At 44.4% G+C, this 18,892-nt stretch overlaps 1 protein-coding gene across 2 annotated transcripts in view; it reads right to left on the minus strand.

Moving 5' to 3' along the window:
• Window positions 1-18,394, minus strand: part of LOC147892070 (uncharacterized) — a 51,199-nt gene extending 32,805 nt beyond the window's left edge. For both annotated transcript variants that reach the window (XM_087387834.1, XM_087387833.1), the window contains exons 1-4: window positions 17,796-18,394; window positions 17,565-17,606; window positions 11,379-11,534; window positions 11,213-11,276 (exon numbers count right to left, since the gene is read on the minus strand). In XM_087387834.1, coding sequence (XP_087243960.1) covers window positions 11,213-11,276; window positions 11,379-11,534; window positions 17,565-17,606; window positions 17,796-18,293 — 760 coding nt within the window. In that variant the 5' untranslated portion in view covers window positions 18,294-18,394. The remainder of the gene's footprint in view (window positions 1-11,212; window positions 11,277-11,378; window positions 11,535-17,564; window positions 17,607-17,795) is intronic.
• Window positions 18,395-18,892: the final 498 nt, after the last annotated feature.

Below are 18,892 nucleotides of genomic sequence, written 5' to 3' on the forward strand. Positions count from 1 at the left end.
TTCATAGATGTCATGATTGGGTGGTGAGCAGCCTGCTCAGTTTCCTCACATTTTGTGTGCTCTTGTGTTTGCTTGCAGATTAGAGGTTTCATTAGTGCTGGGGTCGTGTCAGTTGGTATCAGAGCCAACTCCTGAGATAGGAACTTCTGTTGCGAGAATTTTGGACGAATTTCTCTCCAAGTATGCCCTAATTTCGAAATTCGTGTTCATGCCTTGCAAGTCTCTGCTGGTTCATCGGTTAAGGGAAGTGGTACTAGATTGGGATAGAAGGAAGGAGAGAGAGTGTGCAGGGTGATTTCGTTGCAAGATGTGACAGGCTGAGAGAGAGGGAGAGAGGTGTAGTTAGGAGGAAGTAGTAAGGTCCGGGTAGAGGTGTTAGAAGGGAGTCAAGAGAGAGCGTAGAGCTGGGGCGAACCAAAGGGGATCCTGCGTGTTGGCTGGCTGCTCAGGGGTTGTGATGGCAGGTAGAAGGGGAGCGCAGGAAGGTGCGCTAGATCGCAATCTAGGCCAGTTGCTTTTCGGGGGGGGCTAGAGGCTTAAAAAAGCGCTATCCCTCCGTTTTTGGAGGGTGAGCTTTTGGAAAAGCAGGGCTTTACTAAAAGCCTGCTCTCCCGCTATTAGTTTGGCCAAATTGCCTTCTCCCATAGCCTGTAGATTGCGCAGAATTCCAGCCCCTCTACACCTTCACGCCCGGGAGCCAGAACACCTGTACGGCCTGCTGCAGCACTTCGTACAGATAGCCAAGAGCGGAGTCCTTGGTTCAAGAATCTGAGCTGAATCGTCAGCTCAGCTCAGCCAGCTTACCTTCTTCATCGGCCAGCTTTCCCTTCTTCGATCGCCTCCTTCCTGGCCAGCTTTCACTTTGTTTCTACCTCCTAGCTCCAAGGCCACCTGCTTGTTTCTCTTCTCTAGCCTATCTTCTTTTCAGATCAGATTTCAGTCATGGCTGATTCCGTAGACGCCGAGCTCGCGATGGGAGACCAAGATATGAACTACCATGCGAAGGATGACCAAGGTCTCTACAATGATTTGATTACGAAGACAGCCTTCAGTGAATTAACCACTGCTCTCGATGAAAAGTTTGAGCAAGTTAACACGAATCAAACGGGGTTGACGCAGCAACTCCAAGGGATTCAAACTACACTCACACTTTTGACTAGCACTGTTCACGCGCTCACACATGTGGATGCCATGGCCTCATTGTTAGGTCCGAACATCACTCCAGATCCTTTTCCCGGAGATTAGAAGTCTCGTACCAAGGAGGTTGTTGACACTTGGTTGCACAAGTGGCAAGTTTCACCCTTACCCGGATGACAAGAAAATACAGTTTGCAATAAGGTTTATGTCAAGAAAGGCTTTATCATGGTGGAAGGAACTCCAACCAAAGCCTGCAACATGGATAGAATTCGAAAGGGTCTTCAGGAAAGAGTTTCTGAAGGAGGAGGAAGATTACGATATCGTAGGCAAGCTCAAAGCCCTCGATATGTCCAAGCTGAATCTGACTTTTGAGGTTTATCTTCAGAGGTTTCGGGATATGCAGACCAGAGCTACAAAGATGGATCCAGTGACCTTGTTAGGTTTCTTTGTGGATGGTTTGCCCAACTCGTACAAGTTACAGATCAAGAACAACCAATGTACCACTTTGCAAGAGGCCATGAATTACACACACATCTATGATGATACCATGGCAAGCGCAAAGGGAACCACCGTTACCGACACGGGTAGGAAGAACAAGAGGAAGTTCTTCCACTCTACCACTGGTACCGAGGAGTCGAAGTCTATAGACAACACCTCCAAGAAGCACTCGACACAGACGAAGAATGGTCATTCCCATTTCCTCCGCACATTGAAGTTAAAGAAAGAAGGACAATGCTTCAAATGCAAGGAGCGGGGCCACACTAGGAATGATTGTCCTAAGCGCAAGAACCAGATGCAAGCGCTGGGACCGAAGCTCCATGCGGGTCCAGGTACCAAAGCTAAGGGAGCTAATCAAGTTTCGATGACAGGTACTTCTGTAAATGTCATTACTTGCCCACTTTCTTGTAATTGCACTTTTAATAATTCGTTATTTGGTTCCCATGATCTTTTCCGAGTTTATGGAGAAGTTAGGCACCAAAGAGTTCACATTCTCTTTGACCCGGACAACTCTCACAACTTTGTTAATTACAAACTTGTGCAGAAGATGGGGCTGTCAACGATACCTAGCAATCACACCTACGAGATGTAGCTTCCAGCTAGGAAGCAGTTTTGGGGTCGCAAGATTGAGGTACTTTCTATCCGGATTCAAGACTACACAACTGCTCTTAGGTGCTATGTCATGCACTTCGAACATGTGGACTTGTTACTCGGAATAGAGTGGTTTAAAACCCACGATATTCGGATTGGATGGAAAGAGCATACCCTTTTTTTTTTGGATAAGGACACCCAATTTTGTATTCAGTGTGATAATATTCCCTCTTCTCAGGGACCTATTGTATCTGCGATATGCAGCTTTGGAACATAATAAACACTTCTCATTATGATGTGTAGAAGTGTATTTTAATTCCGCTTTCTTTATTTGTTGTCTCTGTTAATAACAAAAATGATTTAAGTGTGTTGGAACACCATGAATTGAGAACGTTGTTGGATGATTTCATAGATGTATTCCCTACTCAACTGTCGGAAGGTTTACCTCCAGAACGCGCAGTAGACCATCGCATAGAGTTAGTACTTGGGGGTCAACCTATCAGTGTTCCACCTTATAGGATGAGCCAGCTTGAGGAGGATGAGTTAACTTCACAGCTACAAGATTATCTGAATATGGGTTATTTCCGCCCAAGTAAATCATCTTGGGGAGCACCTGTCCTCTTAAGAAAGAAGAAAGATAACTCGTGGAGAATGTGTATAGATTATAAACGATTGAATAAAGTGACGATTAAGAATCGATACCCTCTTCCTCGTTCCGATGATTTGATAGACCGTTTGGCCGGAGCAAAGTATTTCACTAAGATTGATTTGCGGACGGGTTATCACCAAATCCGTATCTATGCTAAACACATAGATAGAACCACAATCCGAACTAGGTATGGCCACTATGAGTTTCTCGTATTACCTTTTGATTTGACCAATGCTCCTACCACCTTCCAGCAAATGATGAACGACTTGTTCCGAGATTTTCTGGGCAAATTCGTTGTTGTGTTCTTAGATGACATCTTGGTATATAGCCGAACGCTAGAGGATCACATGTTAGAAAATACCCAACAGTGGGTACGCACAGCGGAAGACTTATAGTAATGCCCAGGAGCTCACACAGTGTGCGGTGTGGGTGTGGAATCACAGACTTCTTTACTTACGTGCATACAATAGGTGTGCAGACTCATCAATAGACAATGAACCAACCAGATAGAGAAACCACCAAAATATATATTTCCGACGTCCGTCCACACAATACAAAAGAGACAGATCCATAGTCCCACCAATGGTGTGGTCCTCTGATCTTACCACAAGGTACTTCTCCTATCTGCTGGCTATCTCTAGACTCGAGTTCGCGTGCTCCACCTGGAGCTTCTGTAGACTTTCCGTCCAAATCACAACACCTTGCTGCCCTGAGAGACAGCCAAGGTTCAGCCCTTGAGAGCTCAGTCTGCAGCACACCTTCTACTCTCCTTCACCTCCAAGATGAGGCCCAAGAAAATGTCTTCTGGCTGCTCCTGTCTGCTGCTGGTTCAGCTGAACTGTTGGATGAGAAATGAGGCCTGAGCCTCTCCTTTTATAGGCCCTAAGGCCTGGCAAAAATACCGACCAGTCTGCCCTGACTGGGCCGACTGCACAGACTAGGTTGGCTGGCCCAACCAACCTGGTTGGCTCAGCCCAACCAGCCCTATATAAGGGCCCTTTGCTGGCCCTTTGTTCCATGCAGGGTCCAGCTCCTTTGCTGCTGTCCTGCCACCTGCCAGCCCTGCTTGCAAGCCATAGACCTGCCCATAGACCCCCACTATACTGCGCCTTGCTGCAGCCCTTTGCCGGCGCCTTGTCCTGGCCGTACATCTTCCGTACACTGCCCTGCAGCAGCCCGTACAGATCCGTACAGCTTTGTACCCTGCTCCGTACACATGCTGATGTCAGCGCGCCTTTCATAGGGTCCTGCTGCAGTCCACTGAGTGCCTCATGCCAGGCCTGATCCAAGACACTGTGTCCCCCCCATCTTCCTACACATGAGCTGCTCCTGATGCAACCGTTCATCCTTGGGATACCCCACCAACCATGAATGCTCCAGATCTGTCCCAGATCCACACATCCAGGTAATCTCTCTTTGGGCACATCCTGCCCTAGGTCTCCCTCCCCCACGCTCTCCTCATTTGGGGGCTTACAGATGGGGAGGTAACCTTTCCAACATCACATTGGACACCTCTGGATTGTCTTAGTTATTCTAAGACAGCATAAGCTCTATGCCAAGATGAATAAATGTGACTTGTTTATGAAGGAGATCATTTACTTAGGACACAAGATTTCTTCTTAAAGTATTAGCATTGATCTAGATCGTATTCAGAAGGTTTTGGAATGGCCTATCCCTCAGACTATGAAACAACTTCATTCTTTCCTAGGATTCACGGTTTTTCTACGGAAGTCTGTGCGTGATTATTCACACATCACGGCACCCCTAACCAACATATTGAAAGGTCGTGGACGCAAGTCTACCCAGCCGATCTCTTGGAATGATGCATTGAATAAGGCTTTTCAAACCTTGAAGTTAACTATCAAGGAAGCACCCGTTCTTGCATTACCTGATCCTACCCGACCTTATGTTTTAGAGGCCGATGCGAGTGATTTTGCGATTGGGGCAGCTTTATTCCAAGAGGGCAAACTTGTAGCTTTTGAGAGTAAGAAGCTACACGACACCCAATATCGTTGGCCCACACTAGAAAAAGAACTCTATGCAGTTGTGTATGCTCTGAAGGTTTGGAGAGACTACTTGTATAGTACGAAGTTTCTTATATTGATCGATCACCAGTCAATCAAGTATGTGTGTGACGGGTCTGAATTGAGGGGAAGAAAGGCTAGATGGGCAGAATTAATGCAAGATTTTGATTTTGAAATACGTTATCAAAAGGCTTCGCTGAATAGTGTCGTGAATGCCTTAAGTCGAGTCAAGTTTGTAAATGCAATGTCATTTACAGAAATATCCTTAGACCTATTTCAATCCTTGAGAGGGCTTTGCGCAGCTGATAGTCATTTCAATTCTTATTGGTAGACAGTCCAGGATGGGAACTCCATGGTTGACCAAGACTCAGGGATTGTGCCACCTACGATACAGGCGGCAGGAGGTCAGTGGATGATTAGGAACGGCTTGCTGTTCCTGAATGGAAAGATATGTGTGCCAGAGGTGACGGATCTTTAATCCAAGATTCTCTGGGAAGTGTCGTGATGCTCCTAGTGCTGGACATCCAGGTATACATCAAACTCTGTCTCTTGTGAAGCATACCTTTTATTGGCCTAAGATGTGTGCATTTATTGAAAACTATGTGGTAGGTTGCTGGGTTTGTCAAGTTACTTAGGCAAAACGTCTTAGAAGTGCGGGTGTATTACAGCCATTGCAAATCCCGGGTAATAAATGGGAAAGTATTTCCATGGATTTTATTACCATTTTGCCAAGAACGCGCAAGGGTCATGACTCCATTTGGATCATAGTGGACCGTCTGACAAAAATGGCTAGATTCTTACCTACTAGAACAACCATCTCAACTGTTCAGCTCGCTCACGAGTTTGTGGACCACTTGTTTAAGTTGTATGGTTTGCCCTCTGACATAGTCAGGGACAGGGACTCGAAGTTTACAAGTAACTTCTCGACACTTGTTTTTGAGAAGTTGGAAACTACTCTAAGAGTTCCTCAGATCATGCACAATCTGATGGCAGTACAGAGAAGGTCAACCAATTGGTTGAAGATATGCTTCGGGCATATGTTTCTAAGAGACAGTCTTCATGGGAAGATTATCTACCTATGATGGAATTTGCTTATAACAGTGCAAACCATTCGAGTACTGGTTACAGTCCTTTTATGCTTATGTACGGGTTTCAACCTAAGTCACCAGTTATGGTTGGGTTAAAGGGAATCCAAATGATGCTGCAAAGACATTCTTGCAAGACATGCAAGAAATGTTACAGTTTGCCAAGGAGTCTATTAGAAGTGCCAAGATCGGGACAAATTTTATGCTGATAGGCATCATTCACCTAGAGAGTTCTCTGAAGGAAGGATGGTATATTTGCGTATTCCCAAGGAATCCAAGAGCCTAAGTACTAGTTTGGTTCCAAAGTTATCCCCCAGATATTGTGGTCCGTTCAAGGTTATTAAAAGAATTGGACCAGTTGCATATAAACTAGAATTCCTCCTGATGTTAAAGTACATCCAGTGTTTCATGTCAGCAGACTGAAAGAGTGACTGGGTGCAGATGATCAACTTGTTTCTCCTCAAGAAATAATAGAAGTTACAAATTTGACTTTTATTCCACACGAGCCTGAGAGTTCTTGAATTTCGCGAAAGACAGATTCGTAATAGAACTATCACGGAATACAAGATCAAGTGGAAGGATCGTGTTGAGGAGGATGCAACATGGGAGACATTACAAAACCTCCAGAGGACATTCTCGGGTTTTTTAGCGAACTCAGGAGTGAGTTCTTAAAGGAGGGGAAGTATGTCATGTGCACGGATTGGTATCTGACGTGTACTGGGTACACAAGACTAGCTCAGGGAGCCTAGGGAGGCTTAGAGTTAGGTAGGCTTGATTCTCAGATCGAGTGGCAAGGGTACGAGCCAGTTAGTGATCTTCGCTTTGGCGCATGGGGCCCGAGTCTATATAAGGGGCCCAAAGGTTCAGTTCTCAAGGAGCCGATGGGAGCAAGTTTGATCCTGGATTGAGTCGCGGACGCACGCCTGCATCATAGCGTAGCCCAAGGCCCAGCAGCAGATCCCAGGCTTCACAGTGCCACCTAGTGGTATGGGACACCAGGCTGGTTAGGATCTGGTTGGGGAGTTTGTGCCAGTAGCTCAGCTCGTGGCTCAAAGGAGACATCTCCTAATTCGGGATTGCATTCCGTAGATGTCATGGTTGAGTGGTGAGCAACCTGCTCACTTTCCTCACGTTTGGTGTGTTCTTGTGTTTGCTTGCAGATCAGAGGTTTCAGGAGTACTGGGGTCGTGTCATTCCACAAGGCCAACAACATCCCTAAGCGACAAACAACAAGGTAGGTTGAGATGATTGCCATTGAGAAGAATTGCACGTGGGACCTGGTACCAAGGCCGAATAAACGAAAGGTGATTGAAACCAGTTGATCTACAAAGCCAAGTACAAGTTAGAAGGTGCACTCAACAAGTGCGAAGTGCCCTACAGTAATTTCACGATAATCAGCTATATCTCAATGCAAAAAAAAAGTGAGTTTGGACTAATGGGAATTCAGTATCTGGGCTACATCATTAGTGTTCAAGGTATTCTGGGCTACATCATTAGTGCTCAAGGTATTCGATTAGATCCAGAGAAGATTCAAGCTATAACAAGTTGGGCAGTCCCTACGACGGCTCAAGAGATCCGGTCCTTTGTGCGTCTATGTCAAGCCTACAGCTCACATATGGACGGGTTCTCAACATTTGCAACCCCTCTTACAAATTTACTAAGGGGGGTAAAGACACGCAGACAAAAGATTCAAGCTACCGACAAAGCTTTGCAAGCCTTCAATGATTTGCAACGGTTGGCTATAACAAAACAGTCATGAAGATGATCCATTTTTCGTAATCACAGATGCAAGCAATGTCGCCATCGGGGCAGTTTTATAGCAGGAGGATAGGACCGTGGCATATTATAGCAGAAAGCTCAATGATGCCGGGAAAAATTATTCAATTTATGATAGAGAGTCGGTCGACGTTATTCATGCATTAAAACATTGGAAGCCTTTCCTCTACGGATGGACTTTCACTGTCAAAACAAATCACCAAGCCTTTAAGTGGCTTCAGACGATGCCTAGCTCACAATGGAGTGATCAGCAACAATGGTGGAGCCAAATATTCCAGCAGTTTGAGGAAATGATTGAGTACGTTCTCGGCAAAAATAACCCCATAGCCGATGCTTCAAGTCGGAAAGGTTCAATCCAAACCATTGAGAAGGCCACCGTGCTCGAGATTCACAGAAAAGAACTCGATAGTGTGAAGGCACAATACACGGATTCAGTAGAGTTTGGCACTCAGTTCCAGTTAGCCACCACAACTCTTGCTCCAGGCCATTACTCATAAGAGGACGGTTGGCTTTTCTATAAGAAAAGGTTGTGTGCTCAAAGATAAACAGCAGTTACTTCTTCAAAATGCCCACGATGCCCTTACCAGTGGTCATAGAGGTATCAATGGTACTTTGGAGAAGTTAGAGCGCTATTTCTATTGGCCAAAGATGCAGAAGGACGTGTATGGCTATGTTCAGAATTGTGAGATATGCCAAAAGGTCAAGGCTTCCCACACAAGAAGGCAACTCGATTACTTATGCCATTGCCAATACCAGACGGTCCTTTCCAGGACATGAGCATGGACTTCGTGGGACCACTTCCAACATCCACAGGTACGCGTAACACTCAATGTCTTACTATTGTTTGTCACTTTAGTAAATATTTGTATGCTTATTCCCTGCAAGCGGACGGCCAGTGCTGAAGACGTAGATCATTTGTTCATGAAGTATTGGTATCCCATTGGAGGGTTGCCAAGGACCATTAGATCGAACAGGGATTCTAAAGTCATGTCTCGTTTTTTCTAGACGAGATGTCCAATATAAAGAGAGTCAATGGGTGTACTTAAGAATCATCAAGCAAAGATTGAAGCAAGTAGGCAAGCGATGCCCTAAGCTGTCTTTGGACGGTGGACCATTCCCCATTATCAAAAAGATCAATGATGTCTCCATGAAGTTACGACTACCGGACAGTTGGACAATGCATAATGTTTTCCGTGTAGCTTGGTTAAAGGCGTATTTTGGACCTCCTCTTGCCCAGATTTCCAACGAGCAGCAACCTGAAATCCTTGATGAAGCCGAAGTTTTGCAACCAGAGCAGATCCTTCTTTATAAATGGAAGCATGGGTCAGGACGCGGGATCCAATAGTTTCTATACCAAGTTTTGTGATCAAGGCACCCATGAAGCAATGTGGTTGGACAAAGACTTTTCCAGGAGTTCCCACAGATTTTGGCGGACTACTTGGAAGTAATGAACCTACCGCCGAGTCAAGAGGGAGGGAATGTCACATGCACCCCTACACTTGGGTGCAATGTCACACACTGGCTACATCAACAAGTGCATTATAGTTCCCTAATAGGAGATTTTGTAGTATGTTGTGATGCCTTTGTAAGCCCTTGTCCAGGGACAGTGAGGCACAAGCTACGTAGGTCAGTCTCCCAGCCTTGGCTCAAGTCAGACAGTTACTCCTTGTTCACTAGTACCCACTAGAGAGCTGTAGGTTAGTGTTTCCATCTTAGGATTCTAGGTAGGTCTAGGTCTCAGCCTAGGATAGGAGCCCAGAAGGGCCCCCTCAGGGCTGGGACAATGAGGACGAATGGGCTGGGGAAGGGCTGCCTTTATAGGCTGCCCTGTGCCCCTCCCTAGGCAGGCTTTTATGGGGCAAAGGGCCAAATCAGCCAGCCCAAAGCAGCCGACTAAAGTCGGCCAGTTTGGGGCGAGTTGGCTCAGCCCACAGCCCCTATATAAAGAAGGGCTGCAGCCCTCATTTCTCATCCAGTTTCCCTGCCTTCAGCCACTCCTACAGCTCCCTTCCAGCCCCTTGTGCAGCCCCTGAACACTTCCAGGTCTGGCCCTGATCAGCCTCGTCCCTTGGCCCTCAGTTCAGCCTTTGAGTAAGGTTTGGGTACTGTTTCAGCAGGTCTTTGAAGTTCTCTTTTGCGGTTTGCACAGCTCACTTCTCAGCTCTATCTCTCAATCATATCTCAGCTCTCTCTCAGCTTCTATTACTCTCAGCTTTCACTCTCTCACTCACACAGTAACCCTGCATTCCGGTGGACAGCACAAGCCTCTTCCTTGCCTTGCGAAAGTGCCCTACATCGTCAGTGTAGACAGCATCAAGGTCTCAGTATTGGTCGGAGTTGCCTCTCTGATCATTGGGTCTGCAATACGTGTGCAAAGTGTACTCTTCAAAAGTGTGTTTCCATACTCTCTCGAAAAGTGTTATTTGTAACTTTCAGTTCTTCAAGTATTAAAGCAAATTCTTCGCCGCCCTCAGTGGGTACAGGGACCCAGTCTCTATTCTCTCTCTACTCTCATCTCCTTTCTCTTTCTATGGTGCATAACGCTAATTCCTCGCTAAAGGTTTAAAGAAGGACTTGCTGTGATTACACAATCAGATAACCGTTGCATGTTACAAGAGAGTTGTGCTGCGTACGGATGCATACTTCAGCGCCTAAAATTCTGACAAGCTGAATGGGAGCAAGCACTCTAGGTCTGAAGTGAGAGAGTATAAGTATGATGATGCCAACAAAGGATTGAGACCCTGAACAGGGCTATAATCACCTTGATCCCAACCTAAAAACCCTAACCCTAAAAAAAGGGCTGCTATAGCAATCACCATGGACCCTCATTCCTGTGCTTTAGTGCTACCCAACTTTTTTTAAATCTATTGTGGATCCCATCAATGGCAATATAATATCTAGATTAACCCAAGGACATGCCCAAACTCATCCTCTAAAAACACAACACATAGCGTAATTTCAATCTCATAATAGTCACTCATAAGTTTGAAACCATAAACTCTATCACTACGGGGACTAGCTACTATGACATTCCCACTGACATCATCAGCGCCCAACAATGGGTGTAGACCATAGTATAAACATATGCTCCCACACATACAAATTCACACACCCACACATACTTTATACAAAGGTCTTTGTATTGAGTTTCTGTTAGCACTCCGGAGGTGAAGAGCAGATTCAGTTATGACAAAGGCTAGCGCTAAAGGAGAAGGCTAATCAAAAAGTAGTCCACATAAATGACAATTTCCTCATTTTCTTAAGTGGAACCCAACTTCCAGGTACCTTCCATCCACATTTAGAACTTGTATAAATGGCAGTCGCTCAAACAATGTGCTAATAATGGCACCGGTTACTTCATTTGGAATTCGTGACTCAAAAGAAACCAGACCATATAACGACAAATGAACCTTGAATTCTGAAAAGCCAATTTCTCAAAAGCTGAAACTCACCATCGATGAGCGAGAAAATTTTAGTTATTTCATCATCAGTAAACTGAAGCTGCTCCTTCCAACCCTGTCATAACATTCAAAAGCATTGAAATCATAATGGCAATTAGGTTCAGATTCCATAGTACTGCAGAAAATATATTGGTTGTGGTTTATAAATTATGAGTACCTTTCTTTGTCTCTTCGGCCTATCTAAAGGGCTCTTGTCATTTTTATCTCCTTTCATGTAACTTTTTATTTCATCGCCACCAGCAAACTGTTTCGCATTTGATCTTGGTTTCTCAACAACATCTTCCATGGAAGCTTCTAACGAAAGTGCCAACGCCTGCAAAGGAAGGCCACCATCAAACTGTTTCGCATTTGATCTTGGTTTCTCAACGACATGTTACATGGAAGCTTCTAAAGAAAGTGCCAAGGCTTGCAAAAGGAAGGTATTTCTTCCCCTCGTGAAAATAAGCTAACAACATGAAAATGACATGCGAAATGAACAAGGCCACTCTGACCACAAAAGTGCCATGTGGGTAGATTGAATAGGGAAATTTTGATGAGATGAATTCAACCTTAATAATAATACATATTAAGAGTCAAATTTCATAAATGCAACATATGCATATACCTTTATCAGACTAGAATATATCTAATTTTACAAATTAAAAATTTTATAAAACAAAACCACATTCTTAATACGCTTTTAAATGCCCACCCAAAACAACAACATCTTTGATAGCAAAAGGAACAAACAAAGTAGAAATTAGGAAATAGAAATGAGAGAGAGAGAGAGAGAGAGAGAGAGAATATCCACCACACAACACACACCCATAAAAAACAAAATACTACTAGCACAAGGGAACAAAGCATGTCAAACAAGTGCTAGAACCTTTGAGGTTGCATCAGCTTTATCAAAAGCCAGCAAATGTACCTTATGGCAGAAGAGCTTGCATACTTGGGGCACATTGTTGAGTAGAGACAGGATTCGGGTGGACCCCACAAAGGTGAAATGCGCAGGGAAATGGCCGCAGCCACTAAATCCCACTCAGCTGAGAGGGCTTTTGAGTCTTTCTTCCTTCTACATACAATTTATTCAGAAATTTGCCAATAGGGCAGCTCCTATTACGGACCTCTTGAAGAAGGATGCCTTTTTGTCATCAAAAGAAACGCAGCTCAGTTTTGCCTTGACTCGTGCAAATGTGATGGTATGCCCTGACTTCTCACGGCCATTCATTGTGACAATGCTAGTGGCAAAGGCTGGGGGGCGTTTCTAAGGCAAGAGCTGTTGTAGAAGTGAAAGGAAAGCATGAAGCTGAACACGAAACAAGAGAATGCTTATGGAATGAAGAAGGGTGAGGTCCTTATGTAGGCACCTCTACATGAGCCACCAAGCTCCACAATCATCTCCTCAATCAGCTCCTAGAATCTCTCAATCAGCCTATGTGGCATCTACCACCACCTAACAGTGCTTATGGGCACCTAACTGTGCCTCTAGCACACACACATAGAACCCAGGGTGTGCCTGAGGCATACACCTTGAGATATCCCAACAAACCCCCCCTCAAGGGAATGCCTCAGGCTATGTCAAGGATACATCTAGTCACATAGTGTCTCAAGCCATCTCATGGTGGTCAAGGATAAATCTATGGCTAGGATCTCATGCTAGCAAGGGTTCCCAAGGATGTGAGGCAAACAAAGGGATACATAAGACTCCCCAATGGTTATCTCCCCTGCATGTACATGCACACAAAGTCTGCAGGAAGTACCATGGAGCTAAACACATACACATGGCCTACATCATATGGTGACCAGAGGTGTTTACAAAGAACACAATAGTTTATTCCATTTATTTTGGAGGACTATCCAGACAGAGTACCTTGACTCAACATAAAAGAGAGATATGGAGCATATGTGAAGCTGGTTCAAAAAGCATAATCATCATAGGAGGCCTCATCTCTTGAAGACACATCAACCGAAAGTAAATTGGCAGTTTCTGGTTTTGTAGTTGCTTCCTTTTTGGCCTTACAAAACTTTTCATGGTGCTTGTTTTTGCCACAATATTTGCAAGGATTGATTTTGAAGCAATCTTTTGAGAGGTGATTGGTCTTCCCACAATGTTTGCAAGGTGGAAACTTGCCCATTTGAGTTTTTATGGCATAGGCTGTGTCATTGCCTCTCCGGAGTTCCTTGTGCCTTTCTTCTTCTTTAAGGGTAGTAATAAGACCTTCAAGAGTAGGATTAGGAAGATTTTTCAATGTGGTGACAACATGATCATAATCTTCAAGCATACTTTTGAGCAATACTGCCATTGCATCATCCGTAGTGATTGGAGAGTTGATAGAAGCAAGTTGAGTCATGAGACTCCGCATGTGATTGACATGGACAGCCAAGGGAGTGCCACTAGCCATCTTCAATTCAAAGAAAGCAATCTTAAGTGACAATTTTGAGATGTGAGAGCTAGCACCAAAAAGAATATCAAGCTTTTGCCAAGCTTCAGAAGGAGACTCCATATCAGAAATGTGATGAATATAGTCATCTCCTAAGCCAAGAGCAATAATGCCATAGGCTTTCTCCTCTCTAGCAGGATCTCATGCCGGGTGTGTAGGAGCTGAGGATTCTCCAGTATTAGAGGCTGTTGAAGAAGAAGTTGAAGCAGGTTTGACAAGCCCCCAGAGGTTTTCCCTCGTCAATGCAAACTTAATTTTCCTCTGCCATGTGTGAAAGCCTTTACAATTGAACTTATTTATATGCAAGAAGGTAGCCATGAGAGGGTCTAACCCAAAATGGGCAGTGTCTACTCTCTTACAAGGCTAGAAAAAACTGAAAAGCTTCAAAGTATAAGCATTTGGTGTAGAAAAGACTTGTAACCAAATTTCATAATAAAAATAATAGTGAAAATGATACTTCAACTTGTATGCTTCATAGAGGTGGCTAAATGAAAGTATTCTAAGCAAATCCAGGTATAGCAACCTAAAAGAAAGTTGTAGCCACAATTGTACTGATGCTATTCAACACTTTAAAATATCAAAAATGCCAAAGTAGCATCTAATGTAGCACCAAATTCACAACACTGTCAAAACTGTCCAAAACAGAGGCCTGATCTTGGAGGGCTTGTATCTCACTCTTCAAGACAAAGAAAAGAGGGCTTTTTAAGCAGAAATAAAGCTGGTATACCAGAGAAGAGCCACTAAAGAGGAAAGTCAAAATGCTGCGTCACGTCGCCATAACCAAGAGCTTGATTGTCGATCGGTTTTTTCGCGTTTGCTCCCTCCTTAGTGGACCATTTCACTTCAAATTTGGACAGGGGCTAGCTCATGTTGTTGTGCAAGCGTGGCTCAGTTGAATTTTGAAATGGTTGCTCCAACAAGTCATATTGCACAAAATGGCGTCAAAAAGAAAGCAGCTGTTGCGCGGGCCTGAGGGCACCATCCCCTAATTGTTCTGACGTGGGAGGTCGCCTATATGAAGGGTCTCTCTAGCCAGAAGGACTCTAGAAGAGGTCGCATGTAGGAGGAGAATTCAGCCCTCCAAGTGGTTGGGCAGAAAGGGGTGAAATGGAGAGGAAGGTGGGGAAGAAGAAGAAGATGATGACATGGCATAAATGGGCTCAAGGAGGATCATAGTGCTCTGATACCATGTTGTAGAAGTGAAAGGAAAGCATGAAGCCGAACACGAAACAAGAGAATGCTTATGGAATGAAGAAGGGTGAGGTCCATATGTAGGCACCTCTACATGAGCCACCAAGCTCCACAATCATCTCCTCAATCAGCTCCTAGAATCTCTCAATCAGCCTATGTGGCATCTACCACCACCTAACAGTGCTTATGGGCACCTAACTGTGCCTCTAGCACATACACATAGAACCCAAGGTGTGCCTGGGGCATACACCTTGAGATATCCCAACAAGAGCATGGTGTAATAGCTTTTGAAAGCAAAATATTTGATGCCAAAGAGCTCAACTATCATGTTTATAATCATGAAATGTTGGCCATCCTACATGCCTTCAAAAAGTGGTGTACGGGAGCAAAATCAAAGTCAAAACTGATCAGAGGACACTCAAATTTTTCCTCACACAGCTGAACTTATTGCCCAAGCAAAAGAGATGGTTGTGTTCAGTGTGGTCCTATGATTTTGACATTGAATACAGGAATAGGAAAGAAAATGTGGCTGCAAATGCCTGGTCTAGGATGCGGGCGTGCACGTTGCCCATAGTTTCTACAATCTATCAGAACTGGATACATGGCATTCAAGAAGAGTACATAAGAATTTAAAGGCAGCAGCCATCTTTTCAAAATTGTAGGAGCCCTCACGCTTAGGATCATCCTGCCTTTAAATTGCATAACGGGTTGTTGTGTTTCGGAACAAAATTTACTTGGTTCCAAATTCATGATAGAGGTAGCTAGTGTTGAGGGAAATGCATTCTTCCCCTATGACAAGACATAAAGGTGTCAAAAAGACATATGAGAGGATAAGGTAGAGTTTCTTCTTGAAAGGTCTATGGAGAGATGTAGTCAAACACCTTGCTGAATGTTTGCCATGCTAGCAAAATAAAGTGGACAGTAAACTATCAGCTGGTTTGTTGCAGCCATCATCCATTCCAAAGGGCAAATGGACACATATTGCAATGAATTCCATCATGGGATTGCCTTCTACGGATAGAGGATGGGACAGCATTATGTAGTGGTGGATAGGTTGACAAAACAAGCTCATTTCATACGGATAGAGGATGGGACAGCATTATGTAGAGGATGGGACAGCATTGTGTAGTGGTGGATAGGTTGACAAAACAAGCTCATTTCATACGGACAGAGGATTGCCTTCTACGGATAGAGGATGGGACAGCATTATGTAGTGGTGAATAGGTTGACAAAACAAGTTCATTTCATACCCATGAAGACCCAATATTCCGCATCACAGATTGCTTGGCAGCTCATTGATCAGGTTTTTAAGCATCATGGACACCCTCAAGAAATTGACAGTGATAGAGATGCAAAAGTTATGGGTCATTTCTAGCAGGAATTACTTGCAGCAGTGGGTACTTCATTTACCCCTAGCATTGCATACCATATGGTCATTCGGAGAGGGTGAACAAATGGGTAGAGGAACACCCAAGGCATTGCTGTCATGACACCCAGAGATTGTGGGATAAGTAGCTTGCACTTGCACTACATGTCTCTCTATCTTGGAGAGGATGGCGGCTCTTCTACAATTGGCTAAAAATAATATGCAAGATGCCCAAGCCAAGCAAAAGAAATGCATGGATGAACGTAGGAGCTACTTGGTTTTCAAGGAAGGGGAATATGTGCATTTAAGTCTCCACAAAAATCATTATGCTTCATTGAAGGGTAAAACTAACACAAAGCTTGCTCATCCGTATTACGGCCCTTATAGGATCATCCGCAAGATTGGGGAAGTAGCATGTTAATTGGAGCTACCGAGTGACAAGAAATGCATTGAGTCGCTTTAAATTCTCTTGACCCCTACGAATACAAGGATGTTCCTGCCAACTCTGTAGAGAATTTGGGATTGGGAACTTGATCAAGTCAATGTTGAGTAGACTCCATATCGACACTATTAGTGACAGTTGCCATTTTGAGCACACAAATTGGTGTTGCAAGTCAGAGGTGTAATAAACCAAGTTTTAAATGGCTGTCCGCTGAAAAAAAAAAAACCTTGATGGAAGCGCATAAATGCTTTCATTGCAAAGAAGAAGGCCATCAAGCCAGAGAATGCCCAAACTGTAAGAGAAAGGAGCCTACTAATGATAGGAGTGCGCAGAAAGATGAGCAAAGGGGCAAGAAGTCCAAGCCCACTACCGGATTGATACGTGATGTGATTAGTGAACAAGCAAAAAAGGATGCCATAGAGATATGCCAAGCGTGGGGCAAAGTGCGTGATCAGATGTCTTTGATTTCTTTGACCCAGGGGCTTGAGCGAATTTTATTTTCCCAGAGTTGGCAGGTAAACTTGAATCTCTCCAAGATCCACAATGTGTTTTACATGTCATCGCTGAAACAACATGTAGGCCAGCATGTACATATACTTCCAAAGCTGCCACCTATGGATGAGGAGGGTCATATCCTTCATGTCCCTCAGCGCATTGTAGGTTTCAGAGATAGAGTACTTCGCAATGAAGTATACATTGAGTACCTCATCCGATGGAAAGGACTAGAGAAGGATGAACGATCATGGCAGCCAAAGAGCATTGTCAAGGAGTAATCCTATCTTTTACTAGGCTGATCAGCATCACTTTGTTGTCTCAGCATCCTTGTGTCACAGCCAAAACATGTAATTTTGAGGGATAGTACAGTAAAGATTTGATTATTTCAAGGACATTTGAATCATGGTATGAATTCCACAGTGCAACCTGTTGGAGAGCACGGTCCTCGTCGTCGTCTCCGTTTGCATCCTGTCAGCACAGAAGATTGAAATATTATCACAAACTTGCATCAAAGAGGACTCAAACACAACGTAGTCACGAATGCAGGTTCGGCCCGCGTAAGAGCGCATGAAATACGATAAACAATCCAGTGCGCATAAGAAGTTATTAAAAATGGTTACAATGACATTAGTAATCACACAGAAGATATTACTGCACCTGGTCCAGGAAATCCGATGCAGATTGTTGGAAGCGCTTTGCGCGCGGTCGTGCTTCTTCGTCGTCAGAATCTTCTGTCTCACTAATGCCATCGTCACTAGGTCTGTAATCGTCATCTCCCTCGACTTCATGGTCATTGGATTTTTTACGTCTGCCCGATCGTCGTGGCAGAGCTGGAGGGGACTTCTGCTTGGCTCGATGTTGAGGATGTCGGAAGCAGGAAGAAAGGGAAGGAAGATTAAGAGCTGCGAGTTTAGCAGCGTTCTGTTTGATTCTGTGTTCTCTCTGTTTCTCGTAATCCCTGAGGAGGAGCTGCTCGTCGTAGTCCTGTTCCTGGTCCGCTTCTTCTTCTGCTTCTGCTGCCTCTGCTTCTGCTTCTGCTGCTGCTGCTGCTGCCTGTTGTTGAACTGCAAGTGCCCTGGCCATTTCTGCGACTTGCATCTCGCGTTCAGCGACAATCCTTCGAAATTTCCTGCGTTTGTTCTTAGTTCTTGTCATGCTTGGCAGATGCTCGTTGTTGCAAAATAGAAGATCAAACAAGATGGTAGCGAGGCTCAAGTGTCCACACAAATCCTGTATACACAATGAACGTCCAATGTTCAGCTGTACTTATATATACTTCCAATGTTCACTTGTGGGTGTGTATGTGCCCTTCCTTAGTTCAACTAACCCGTGAGTTCAAGTAACAAGTCTTGAGTTCAAGCCCCAACTATCACAAGTTCCTCAGTTCAAGCCCACGCTTTACGCACTTTGCCATGGTCTCACCTCCGTCACTCTATCATGAAGTGAAAGTGGATGAAGTGCAAAGTAGAAGCCGGCCCGATTGCGAGAAAATTAAAGGAGTTCGTGGTCTACCCTTCCTTCATGTCGCTTCCTCTTTCCTTGATTTGAGCTTCCTAGTTACAGGCTTGGCCCTTCTTGCTCCTTTCCTGAAGGGGGCTAGTTTCTCCCTTCAGGCTGCTTTTCCTTGCGGTCAGGCTCGGTCTTGGACTTCTTCAATTTGAGCTCCTTGTCTTTTGCATTTTTTGCCCAAATGGCAATTTGAGCTGTAGCATCTACTTTCTCATCATAGATAGATGTAGCAAACATGCACATTT

This window comes from Dipteris shenzhenensis, chromosome 17 (assembly GCF_047967505.1).
Source record: "Dipteris shenzhenensis isolate YYH24624 ecotype China chromosome 17, Dip_SZ_1.0, whole genome shotgun sequence".
Classification (NCBI taxonomy): Eukaryota; Viridiplantae; Streptophyta; class Polypodiopsida; order Gleicheniales; family Dipteridaceae; genus Dipteris; species Dipteris shenzhenensis.